The sequence below is a fragment of the Parasteatoda tepidariorum genome, chromosome 3 (genome assembly GCF_043381705.1).
Source record: "Parasteatoda tepidariorum isolate YZ-2023 chromosome 3, CAS_Ptep_4.0, whole genome shotgun sequence".
Lineage (NCBI taxonomy): Eukaryota > Metazoa > Arthropoda > Arachnida > Araneae > Theridiidae > Parasteatoda > Parasteatoda tepidariorum.
Window position 1 is genome coordinate 91,585,621 of NC_092206.1, and position 13,588 is coordinate 91,599,208.

General features: G+C 32.2%; 1 protein-coding gene across 2 annotated transcripts in view; it reads right to left on the reverse strand.

Moving 5' to 3' along the window:
- LOC107451496 (Protein kinase, cAMP-dependent, catalytic subunit 3) overlaps positions 1 to 13,181 on the reverse strand; it is a 72,018-nt gene extending 58,837 nt beyond the window's left edge. For both annotated transcript variants that reach the window (XM_043049042.2, XM_043049041.2), the window contains exon 1: positions 12,529 to 13,181. In XM_043049042.2, the coding sequence (XP_042904976.1) occupies positions 12,529 to 12,670 (142 nt within the window). In that variant the 5' untranslated portion in view covers positions 12,671 to 13,181. The remainder of the gene's footprint in view (positions 1 to 12,528) is intronic.
- Positions 13,182 to 13,588: the final 407 nt, after the last annotated feature.

Genomic DNA, 13,588 nt, shown 5'->3' on the forward strand with positions numbered 1-13,588 from the left:
AAAAAAAAAAAAAAAAAGTAGAGTGAAATTTTTTTTATTCATATAAATGTTTTTTTTTATCAATAATTGGTTTGGTATATTAAAGAAATTTCTATTACTGTTTCTCTTAGATCTAATTAACTGTAAATAAGTGCAAAGTAAAATATATATATATATATTTGGAAGCAGAGTGGTATAATATATACGAACACCTTTCACCATCCCTAAATTTGTCATCATAGCGAAAAAGTTTTTAAGTTACTAAAAATTTAAAAAAAAAAAAAAAAGCCACCTCTTCAAGAAAAAGTGTGATTTTTACGAATTTGTGAGGGAAAAAAAATTCGTTTTTACACTTTTTTCTACCAATGCAAACGCGGCTTAAAATTACATTCCATGATTTAAAACCAAACATCGCGATTTCTACTTACACGATTTAAGACCGTGCCTTGTGCATCGTATTTTAACGATTTTATATCAAATATCCCATTTCGTATACACGTTATTTAAAAGTCACTGTTATGATTCGTATTCACGTGAATTTAAAATTAGATTCGAGATTTGAGGGTTCGATCCTCGGACCGGGCAAAATTAACTCAGTCTTTCATCCCTTTAGTGGGTCGGTAAAATGAGTACCAAGTATATTTGGGGATTAAAACACTAGAGGTTTCGCGTTCAGCTGACCACTCAATCGGAACATCGGCTCCTGCACCCCAAAGCCCAAGGTCAAGAAAGCTGGGATGGGCGCAGTAGACTTTGGCCGTCTTTGGGCTGTCGCGTCACTGAGTTTAATTTAGTGTATTTCCATTGTTTTTTTACAATGAAATATTTTATTTCTAATTATTATTTACAGCTTTTTTTCAATTTAATATTTTTAAACAGTTAACATATTCATTAAATTAGGAATAGTGGCTTAAGGTTTAAATTTATTTAACACTAGAAAGACTGAACCCATATTGCCCAAAAGCAGTCAAAATGACTGGATTGTAAAAGAATAAATAATGTGCAAACAAATTTGTATAAAATTAATTTTTAATATTTTTTATATTATTTACAGTTATATAACAAGTTTTTAGTAAATATTAAAAAGTAAAAAATTACATGCTGTACAAAATTCTCAAAAATTGTGTCATTATATATATCATTTTTTTACTAATTGAAATTAAAAGCAGTCAAAATGACTTCCTTAGGCAATCTAGTGTTAAAAATTAAAAAAAAAGAAAGAAGAGAATTAATTCAAAATAGACAGTCAAAATGTATTCTTTCAGAAATATCAATAAAACACAACAAGTCAACTATTTGAAATAATGTGTTAAAAACTCATTTATTGTTTAAAATTTATCATTAGTTTATTATCCAATAAAAAATTTGCTTCAGTTATTTGTCGCTGTTACAATAAAACCTCACTTCGAATTCATTACATCAGGTTGTATTAACATTTGAAAAGAGGGAAATTTGTTTCGTCACTTAAACCAAGAGAAAACAGAGATTAGTTGTTCTTTGTCTTGCTGTGTAAAAAATTGGGTTGAAAGAACTTTTTATCTTAATGAAGCATCATTCTCATTAACTCTAAACACGTAGACATAATTTTTTTTTCACTTCCGAACATAGAATAGGTAAGAAAAAATGTACCCTAGTTTCTAAACGTAACTTGTAAGTTTTATTTTTGTTTTCCTTTGCACTGTCAGATATTTTATTTTGAAATTATGGTTAAATAACCGGCAGCTCTCAGTTCATCCGATTAAGCATAAAGTTTATGGTTAGGAACATGTCTTTCCCTTTACGGTTTTGAAACCGTTAACAACTGGCTAGGTTAAGCAACCGTGAATGCAAAACTATATGGTTTTGCAACCATTTACAACTAGCATAATTTCTAAACCTTAGAAGTAAAACGTTAAACGGACTTTCAAGCTCTGTGGGTGTTGCTCCATTAATACGTGAATTATTGTTTCGTATTCTAATAGACCAAGGTATCAGATTGAAGATGCGCTGGGCATTGAAAACTCCTCATGCATTAAAGGAATGGAAGAAATATTGCGGTATCAAAGCTGGGATTACAACCTCTGTTCGTCCCGCAGTGGACTGATCGTTAAGACACGGTTCCCAGCAGATCACCGAAGTCAAGCATCATTGGATGCTGTCAGTGTGCGGGTGGGTGACCACTTGGATCAGTCTGCGTAGGGACCGAGGGTGTGCGGCATTGGTCCTCGTTAAACTGTTCTACCGTAAAGTGCTCGACTTCGCGTGCAGGTCGTCGGGCTACAGAAGCGGGGGTGCCATCCCCTCTGCAGAGGATCAAAATTGTGATGGCATGTCTTCGATCATTCTCAGGGATGTTTCCCAGACCGTCGCCAATAGCCCATTGTGCAGCTCTAGTGCGACGTAAATGAACTACAACTACAACAACAACCACTGTTCAAACGATCACGGGATTGATTAGTAAAAATAAGTACCCTGGTGCAGAGAACAAAATGGTTTCATAAGGTGGGCCAAGTTGGAGCAGATAAAATTTTGGTTGTTAAAGAGTTTAACGAGATAGGTTGTGCGCATTAAATTCTGCATTTTAGATGGGTCAATCATCGAAGATAAAAAAGGAGAAATGCGAATTGTTAACATAATTTTAATAAAATAAAATAAAATAAAATTAAAAACATCCAGGATTATAATCAAACACGTAGAACAAAAGAATTGACGCAAAGCAAAGCGTGAAAGAGAGAAGGAACAAAATTTTACAATGGTATATACACATTTCACTCTATTGAAATTCAGTTCAGTTCGTTATACTTCAGGAAGACGATTACAGAGAATACAGTGAACATACAGTTTACAGGTTCACCTTGTCACTAACTTTGGTACTTGAACCTAGTATGTTAATTACACCACAAGAGTATTAGGTAAAAATAATTAATAAGCGTTTTTTCTCACACTTTAGCAGTTCGAATATCATCGTTTTTATGGTGATTTGACATGGACTGTTTTATTTGAATGTGGTAAAATAACAATTAAATAAATAGCTATTTTATCATTTTTACAGAGAAATTTCTAACAGCGTGAGGAAAAAATAAATGCGTGTTTTTTTAATGACAATTATTGATCTATATGAAATAAAACCGTCATAACGTATGAATGGTTTGCTGTTGAAGTTCAAATTTCGTGTTTGGCTGCATGGTATGACGGGAATTAGTATGCGCATGCACACGCAAATTGTTGTCGACCATTTACAAGTGAAAATGTCCCGATACAGTGTGCCTATCGCTTGTGAAGGCTTAGTATGCGAGCAATAACAGCAAGATCGCCGCTCAATTGAAGTTTGCAACAGAGTACAAGTTGAAGACAACAAGTGTGTTAAAAATCAAGAATTTGGTTTGAAAGCTTGAGAGAACCGGTAGTGTTTGTGATAAAAGTGTTGACAATGTCGGTTGACAAACAAGTGTGAAATCGCCTGAAAGCATCGAGAAGACGCGTGCTGTGTTTCAAACCAGTCCAAGGAAATCGATCAGCCTAGCTGCACAACAGATGGGAATCAACCGAGAGAGCCTGCGGCATACTGTTTTTGAAGACCTGCATCTTTTCCCAAACAAACTTCAAATCCAACAGCCAGCAAGCGCCATGACCATAGAGCAGCGTTTGTGTTTCGCCAACATTATTGTTGAGAGAATTAACGAACAGGAATTCGATGTGAATATGATTTAGTTTAGTGTCGAAGGCAACTTTCATTTGAATAGATTCGTTAATAAGCAAATGGGGGATCCGCCTTTCGCGATCGAGAAGTCTTACACCACCCTCAACGGGCAACTGTGTGGGTGTACAATGTCCAGTTACGGAATAATCAGTGTGATATTTGTTCACGGTACCATGACTAGTGAATGATACGTAAAGGTTTTAAATGATTTCATTCCTATTATCCAAAGTGCTCCTGATTTCGACAAAATGTAGTTCAATCAAAACGGAGCTCGATCCCATCGGAACAAGAGAGTGTTTGATGTTATGGAGCACTTTGAGGACCACATTTTGGCTCTGGGGTAACCAGAGCCCATAATAATGGAACCAACTTGGCCGCCATATTCTCCGGATATAAACACATGTGAATCATTTTCGTGGGACTACATTAAAGACAATGACTCAGAAATAATCGCAAGACCACTGCTGAGATGAAAATTGCCCTTCAGAAGGTATCGATGTTCGGCAGCATCGATGTTCCGACACTTCAGCGGGTTATGCAGAATTTCGATATTAGTCTGCTCCACATCATGTCCAATGAAGGCAGGCATATAAAACATGTCATAACCTGAGCCATGCTGGTTCAGGGGATAGAGCGTTCGCCTTATAATGAAGTGAATTGGGTTCGAAGCCCAGCTATGGCTGGTCGATACGAATCAGCACCCGACTCGCACCGACCACAGTGCTAACTTAAAATATCCTCAGTGGTAGACGGATCATGGGTTAGAGTCCCCTTGTCATCAGGCTAACCATGCGAGGTTTTCGCGATTTTCCTCCCCATGTAATGCAAATGCCGGTTAGTTCCATCCAAAAGTCCTCCAGGAAGGCAACAATTCTCCCAATACTTGATCCAGGAATTCCCTTGTCTTCTGGATTAAATAAAATGCTTAATCCAGTCTCATGGGATAGAGCACTTGCCTTCTAATGAAGTCACCCAGTTGAAAATCCCAGTGATGATGTGAATTCTGCTTCCGGCTAACACCGACCACCGAGCTGACGTAAAATATCCTCAGTATATCTTAAGTGACGTTTACTTGTTAAATAAAGTTTGTGCACTTAAAATTTTTAAAAAAAAGTATCAGTTTTCTTCGGTTTAAATAAATTTAAATAATTAAAAGTACTTAATTTTCTGTAAATATGTTATTAAGTTTACTGATAAATCTATTTAGTGCTTAGAACATTCATGTTTATATAGAAATTATCACATTTGCGGCTAACATGACTAAATATGAGTGCGGCCCTTTGTTAATCTACCTTCTGTGCAAGTAGCCCTTCACCCAAAAAAGCTGTGTCAAAAAATTGTTTCATATCACAAATAACCTAGGTAATCTGTAAATTACCTATATATTCTGCACATTACCAACTAGTCACTCGTTAAAGTGAAAATAAAAGCTATACTCTCACAACAGCAACTTTTCTGTACGCTGCTCAAGAACTGACATTCACAGGAATAATATTAGAAATTTGTGTAAAGCGAAAGTTAATACTAAATACAATAAAAATTAATGTAGTATACGTTTCCCAAGAGAAAAAGAAATTGTTATGCTAAAAAACACAAAGTATCTCTCTCTATATTATAAAATCGTAAGGACCACCACCGGGTGTAAGACTTTGCATTTCGTTTTGCTAGGGGGTCGTCACTAGGGAGTGTAAAAAAATACATAAGAATCACGATGGAAAAAAATAGTTCGAGAATTATTCACTGTTAAAACTTGTTGGAAAAAATACTATACGAGTCGCTCTACAGCTGTAGAGTTGATATTTTGCGTGCTGAGAGGGTCATATTCTTATATTTGTTTAAGAACTTAACCAAGAGTTTTTTTCTTGAAATTCTAATTGTTTTGAAATTTATTACAATTTTAAAGCTTTTTTTGTGATATTTTTCCTATATTTTGCTTTACGTTAAATTTCGTTTCGTTGCTCAAAATCTATGACACTTTTAGATACTTCAAATTAGGAAAGTGTGTAGAAAAATATACACGCAGTTCGAAGCTTTTCAATAATTATTTTGAGAATTATTAATTGTTATGCATGTAGTAAAAAAAATCCTGCTAGTCGATCTACTGTCCACTAAAATGAAACAGCGTAGAAATTTAACATGCTGATGGGACAATTTTGAATTGTAAACTTCACGCAAGTTTTTTTTTTTCGTAATTCCAATTTCATAGAAAAGATATTGCATTTTTAAGTATTTTTTTGGTTAACTTTCAAATTATAATTATTTATTCTTTGTTGTAAAAATTTTATAGCTTCATTTTATCAGCACGTGGTTGACTTGATGTTAAAAGTAATCAAAAAATAAATGAATAAAGAATAAGAAAAATATGAGATGTTGTCAGGTATAAGTCTTAACGTGCACATCGAAATTTTTAAGAATTCCAATGTGACTTTTAAGAATCTGAAGAGAGATAAAAACCATTTCCAATGTAAACTATATTTTTGATTATTTTTCAAATCCAGCTATCCTTTCATTTCGTTACGATTAGCATACTAATAAAATGTGCTTTTATAAGTTTTATTAATAAAATGATCCTCTTCCATCGACTTTTAATAAAAATTTTTTTTAAAAAGATCATGAAAGCTGATTCTGAGAAGAAAGAAAATTTTCCGCACGGACAGAAATTTTTTGTCCATGAAAGCTGATTCTGAGACGAAAGAAAATTTTCCGCACGGACAAGAATTTTTTGTCCATGAAGCTGATTCTGAGAGGAAAGAAAATTTCCCATACGGACAGGAATTTTTGCCCATGAAAGCTGATTCTGAGAAGTAAGAAAATTTTCTGCACGAACAGGAATTTTCTGTCCATGAAAGCTGATTCTGAGAAAATTCTCAAGAAAGAAAATTCTCAGCACGGACAGGAATTTTTTGTCCATGAAAGCTGATTCTGAGACGAAAGAAAATTTCCCTTACGGACAGGAATTTTTGCCCATGAAAGCTGATTCTGAGAAGTAAGAAAATTTTCTGCACGGACAGGAATTTTTTTGTCCGTGAAAGCTGATTCTGAGAGGGAAGAAAATTTTCGCAAGAACAGGAATTTTTTCCCACAACACGGCCCATCTTATCTGGGTAATAAGTATCTAAGGGAACCGATGAAGATTGAGGAGCAGTTACGGGAGTTAGTGAGCGAATCGAACAGGAAACGGAGTTTCCTAGCTGAATAAAAGGATCTGAAACATTTATAATTTAAATTGAATAGCCTTACAACACAAAGGTGGAATAATTTCGTTACATTTTGAAAACAAATTGGGAAGTATTCATTTCTTATTAAAAAAAACCTAATAAATTACCTTGCATTTTTAAAATTTATAAATTGGAAGATAATTAATTTAATTTTGAGTAATTAATGAAATTTGAATAATTAATGAAATAATCAAATCAGAATTATCGCATATAATGAAATTTCAATTCATTTTAAAACTGAAAAACAATTCAGGAAGTTTAAAAAAAATGCAAGCTATATAATTATTATAAAAAAGACGTATGGCTTTTACTTTAAAAAGAAATTAAACAAATTTGAAAAACCATTCAAACTTGATAAAAAAAAATTACAAAGAATTACGATTTATTAAAATTAGAATCGTTATTCTAATTAGAATAACGAATAATCACCATGTACAGTGCTCCAGAAAAAGGACCACCCAGAGTATCTTTTGATCTTATGATCGGATCTTCATGTTTTAGGACTTAATCTTGGTTCAAAGGGATGACATCAAATATGCTAATTAATTAGTACAGACGATATTTTGAGTCTCGAAAGAGTACTTTCTCTGAATAACTTTTTTTTGACGAATTTAGATTTCTGAGTACCGAAATATAGGAGGCAGCCGCAATCTAGGAAATACATGGTTCCAATAGCTCGGTTAGGAGAGCGCTCCAAAGTTTGGACTTCCTTAATGTTAATTTAGCTTTTTGCAGATATCGCTATATCTCGAGAAATTTTTAAGCGAATTGAAAATCTTTTGCTCTTAATTGTAGAATCCGTTTATCCAAAGATAATTCTATACAAAAAATAACTTTTATTAAATATTTATTATTTTATTTAATAAAGGTCGAAAAAATTTTGAATTGTATGGTATAAAAATGTTTACATCATTTTAAAGAACACAATTTTACACAGCAAAATACACAATTTTAGCAAAATCGTTTGAATAGTTCCAGAGAAATCGAACTTCAAACATCTGACTTTTTCAGCATTTAATTTTTCAGGAACTATTTAACCGATTTTGCTCAAATTGTGTATTTCACCATACAAAATTATATTCTTTTAAATGATTTAAAAATTTGTATACCTTACAATTCAAATTTTTAAATTTAAGTAAAATTGATATTAAGGGCACTCCTGACCGAAGTATTGAGACCATATATTTTCCAGATTGTATTATATTTTGTGGCCCCTTATATTTTGGGGGTCAGAAATCTGAATCCATCGAAAAAAAGGTATATTTATTCAGAGAAAATACGATTTTGTTTCTGATTTCGTAACTTAAAATATCGTCTACACTTATTAATTGGCATATTTTAGGTCACCCTCTCGAGGCATTAAGATTGAGTTCTACTGCGTGAATATCCTATCATTAGATCAAAAGTTATTCAGGGTGGTCCGTTTATTTTTTTTTGCTTACTGTACGCCTTCATTTCATCACTAAGTGATAAATATGTTTTATAAATATGTTATAGTTTTATGGTTTTTTTCTTTCCACAAATAAGCTAAGAACGGTATTCGGTTTCTTTTTTAGTTATATCTTAAAAAATTGCGATGAAATTAATTGATATTTTTTTTCTCTTTCTCTTTCAAGAGTTTTATTTCTCTCAAAAGAAATAACTTCACTCGCTTAAAAAGAACTAGATAATATGCAGAACGGTGCTTTTTTTTTCCTTCTCCAGTTTTTCCTTTTAAAAGTGTTAAGACGAACTTTCTTAATTCGGATCTGTCACTTAAAACATAGTTTATGAACACGCTTTTTTTCCTTTTTTTCCACCGGTATACATAAAAGAAAGGTGTTTTGATAAACTTCATCTTAGAAAATGCTACGAACAGTACACGAAGATTTTTTTTATTGTTCTATAAAAAAAAAGAAGGAAAAAAAGCTAATAACTGACAAAAATGAATTTTAGACCGCTGATAACTTTATTACCCCTCTGCCCATAGATGCTTTTAAAACTGGATTGTCCATTTCTTTCTGTATTGTGTTTTAAAAAGGCATTTCAGATAATGGATTTTCTTTTTTGAAATCTAAGTAAATGCGAATAATCAGGAAGTATTTTTTCTTATTAACTTTCAAAAAATTCTATTCAACATTGAATTTTTTAGTACAGTGCATATTTGCGGTAGCCTATAAATGCCTGTAATAAGGCGTCGAAATGATTGTATGGAAAAATAACGGAATAAATTTTGATCCTGTGATCGGATTTTCTCATACTAAATCTTAATGGTGTGACGTGCCTACCTTAAGTACACTAATTAATTAGAACAAACGAAATCAGATACGAAAACGTACTTTCTCTAATCATACGCATGTGCGTGTTTTTATTTATTTATTATTATTTCAAAAAATATATATATATATTTTTTGACGGATTCGGATTTTGACGCTTCAATTCGGAAAACAGGGTCCCAATAGTTCGCATAGAGAGCTAAAAATTTGGACCACTTCTGGATTGGGTTCAAAATTAGAAGTCTTCGGAATTGAACATTGATAGTCGTAATTGGGTCAGCAGTTCAAAGGCGGTTATAAATTAAAAAATAAATAAAAAATAATAGATAAGCATTGTGATAGGTTGGTTTTGGTATTGAAGAATGCATGAAATTCAGAACTCTAAATTTCATATGAAAAATTCGTCTTGTACATATTTTTTTAATAAATTATTAGTAATGTCTCCACCTGTCGTGACACCTCATCAATGAAATGAATAAAAAAAAATAAACTATTTAAAGTTTTGAATAAATTTCAACTGAAACAAGTTTGTCTCCAAGGTTACATTCATCATCAACATGCTTAGAGATCTATTCAATATCTTGAAGGAATTAGTCAGAATCTATTATCTTCAATACAACTTAATTTAAAATGACCGGAGGAATTATAAGGTTTGGAATCCAGTTAAGAACAAAAGACGTGCTACACTAAATATCGTGCAGTAAATTTACACTATGTTGGTACACAGAGTTTTATTTGTAGTGTGGTGATGTATTTATCAATGTTTTTTTCGTGATGTATAATAAATATTAATCTCTCATTTCGTAAAGTGTGAAATTTTTTTTATATATATCTGATTACCAAAAATGTAAGGAACATGAAAAACAAAAGTCAGGGGTCTGTTTGATTTTTTTTAAGAGGTATCTACTTTGTGAAAATTTAGACGTAATTTGTGAATATTAAAAAATCAACACAAAAATATGAATTTATCGTTTCTTACAGGATACAAAAATAAAATTTTTTGAAACAGTATTTCGTGAAACTATCGTTTTTCCTAAAGTTGAATTTGTGAAGGTACCGCTAAACGGTAGTAAATTTGGCTTGGGCAGACCCCTGAAGGTAAGGAACAAAGGTAAGAAACATGAAAAAACGTAAATTTAATAGAGCTAAATACTGTGAATAAAGTGAAGGTAAATGTATGAATGTGAGAAGCAATGAAAATAAGGAATCTGTGAATAAGTATGCGAATGAAGATAATGTTTACATTGTGTTATTTACGAATAAAGCTAAATAACGTGAATGAAACACAAATGATACAGCAAAAAAAGCTATAGCCGCATTAAATTAACTATAGTACATTAAATTAACTTTAACTCGAATGAAATCTTTTGTAACCTCTGAACCCACGTTAAATAACCTGAACGTTTTTGAATGATTACGGTATATAATGTGTGGTAAATAATGTGTGGTAAATTATGTGATAAATTGAAAACACGTGTTTCGCATCATTGAGTTTTTATACATTTTTGGCAACAAGAAAATGGTGATTAACAAATTTTTTTTATTGCCATTTTTCCTATTTAGTCATTCTGTTGCCGTTGGTAGTGACCCAGGCTTGAATCCCAATGATGGCGATTCGAATTCTGCTTTCGACTAGCACCGACTACAGTGCTGACTTAAAACCTCTCAGTGGTAGTAGATGGAGTATGGGTTTTGCGAATGGATTATATGGGTTATAATCCCTTTGCCGTTAGGTTAACTATGGTTGATATTCATGGTTTTCCTATCCCATATAACGAAAATTCCATCAAAAAGTTCTCCAGGAATACAAAAATTTCAACACTTGAACCAAGTGTTGAAATTATATATATATTAAGTAAAAAAGTAAAAAAAAGGAATATGAATGTTCCTTTTTTATGAATACAAATACAGTAAAAGTATGAATATGTTAAAAAGATAATGAGTAGGATGTACAAAAGCAAAATAGATAAATTAAGGATATGTGCGGAGATTAAAAAAGATCAAGTCGTGAGGATGAATATGAAAAAAAAAGGAACAGACAAAAGTATAAATCAGTATAACAGATAAAGAATATGGAGGTAAATGTAAGGAATATGAGAAATTTAAAATAAAGGTAAAAATATGAAAAAAGGTAAAGTAAAAATATGAATAAAAGTAAAGATATGATTAAAAGAGAAGTAAAAATATGAATAAAAGATATGAATAAAAGTGAAGCAAAAATATGAATATAAGTAAAGAAAAATGTTAGGAATATAAACAAATACATGGCAAAAGTAACATAAATTAATGTAGGGAAAGAGTAAGATAAGGTAAATGCATGGATATAAACAACAGTGAGACTAAAGTTGGAAAGTAAGGATTATAAATAAAGATTTAAGACCATAAATAAATCTTGGGGTAAAGATATGAATATACCAATGTAAGTTTAAAAGTATAAACAGGATTAAAAGTAACGAATATGAATAAATGCAAATAAATATAACTATACACAAAGGTAAGGTTTATGAGAGAACGGTATATTATAAACCGTATATAAAGTATAAACTGAACTAAGGGAAGAAATATGAACAAAGGTAAAGTGAATGTATGAAATGAAAAAGGTAAGGAGTATGAAAAAAGATTTTGAATAACGATAAAGAAAACGTATAAGCAATATGAAAAGGAATAGATGTGAATAAATCCGATCAAGACAAATTCAGGCCCAAGGACCCCTTACAAAATATTTTGAAATTAAATTACAGAAGAGTAGTCCTAATAATGAAAAAGAATCTATTGAACTGCCTGATTTAAGAGAAACATTCTAAGAAATTTTGAAAGCAGAAAATTGAAGATTATTTTTCTAAGATAAAGTTTACGTATCTATAAATTAAAGCAAAATATAAAACACCAAAACAATGTTATGTCAAAATAAACATAGTTTGATGACCACAAGCAATTGAAATCAGTGATTCTTGCTAAAAGTCACTGATTAGCTGAATTATTTTTTATTGTAAGCTGTAATTAGTTTTTATTTAGTACTTAAACCAACACAAAGCTAGCACACCTTTCATTGGACTTTTTGCTAATTTTTGAGGCCCCTCAGAAATTGTGGGCCCTAGACCCATGCCTATTGGGCCTAGGCTATAATCAGGCCCTGAATAAATAGTGTAAATAAAAGTTAAGATATGAATATGGACAAAGGTAAAAGTATGAAAATGTGGGATGGCAAAGAGTATGGATCACTGTGTGACAAAAATAAAATGAATAAAGGCATATAAATGTATGAATATGAACAAAAATGTGGATAAGTATGAAAGGTAAGGAATATGAATATAGTAAAAGTATGAATGTTAATAAAAAGATAAGGTGAAATGTGGTTTAGGCTACACAATTGAATGAAGAATATATAAAGACTTACCAATAGTTTTGAGCAGTTCGAAATCTTCCAGTTTTAAATCAGGCATTTGATTTTCGTCTCCTGTAGGGGGTGGGGGTGGTTCTTTGTTTTGAAAGGAGCCGCTTCTCTTCAATTTTTCTCTGGTGATTTTTGATGAAGCCATTCTCAGCAATATGCACAACTTTGAATCAAAAACATGCCTTTGACTAAAAACAGTTTTCTTCTTCTTTTTAACTTTGACTACCTCTTTTGCTCTCGAACTACTGACCAAATTCGATTCTCGTAGGAGCAGCCTCCAAAGTCAGATTTGATCTAATTTCAATAGAAAACTTGCATAATGACCTTGATGCTTAGTTTCGCATCAGCAATTTCTCGAAAAGGGATTAACAACAATCAAACAGAAACAAATGGTAAAATTCAAAAATGTTTTTTTTTCATTCAGTGGTTTGTTTATATTTGAAAACCAGAGAAAGTTTTGGGCAAAATATGCTTCTTTTTTATCGTTTGCTACTGGTGCTCCCAATTCGAACAAGTTCGACAAGAATTCGACACCCAAATGTCAAAACCGGTGTAGAATTATCGGAAAAGGAATAAAATTAGCTTGCCTGTAACCGTCATCATGGGAAGAGAGGTAGAAGAACGAATGTTTTCGTTTCCGGGTTCATCTCGCATCTAAGTTGTTGCCAAAACTTGCTTGAAGTTCTGCAGTAGAGAAAGATCGGCTATTGGTGTGGGTTGTCACATGACTCTTACTCGACTTTTTTCCTTCTTCTGTTCTTACCTTCTTTTTTGTTTTCTTTTTTTACCTCCAGAGTTCTTTTATTGTGAAGCTCCAACAGCGAGGGTCGACATCGAGTTTCTAAAACGGTCAGACGATAAAAAATAATTTTCAGTGATGGCTGAAGAAGAGAGAATAAATAAGGTTGTGCAGTGGGTGACGTCACTGGGGGAAGGGTACGGATTGTGTATTTATGTTTCTACTCATAACTCATATTTCGCTCTTATTTCTTCGGTTGTCTTTCAATTTTTTATTTATTTATTTATTTTTAGTTTTTCTTCTTCTAAAGAGTCAGTGGCAGCC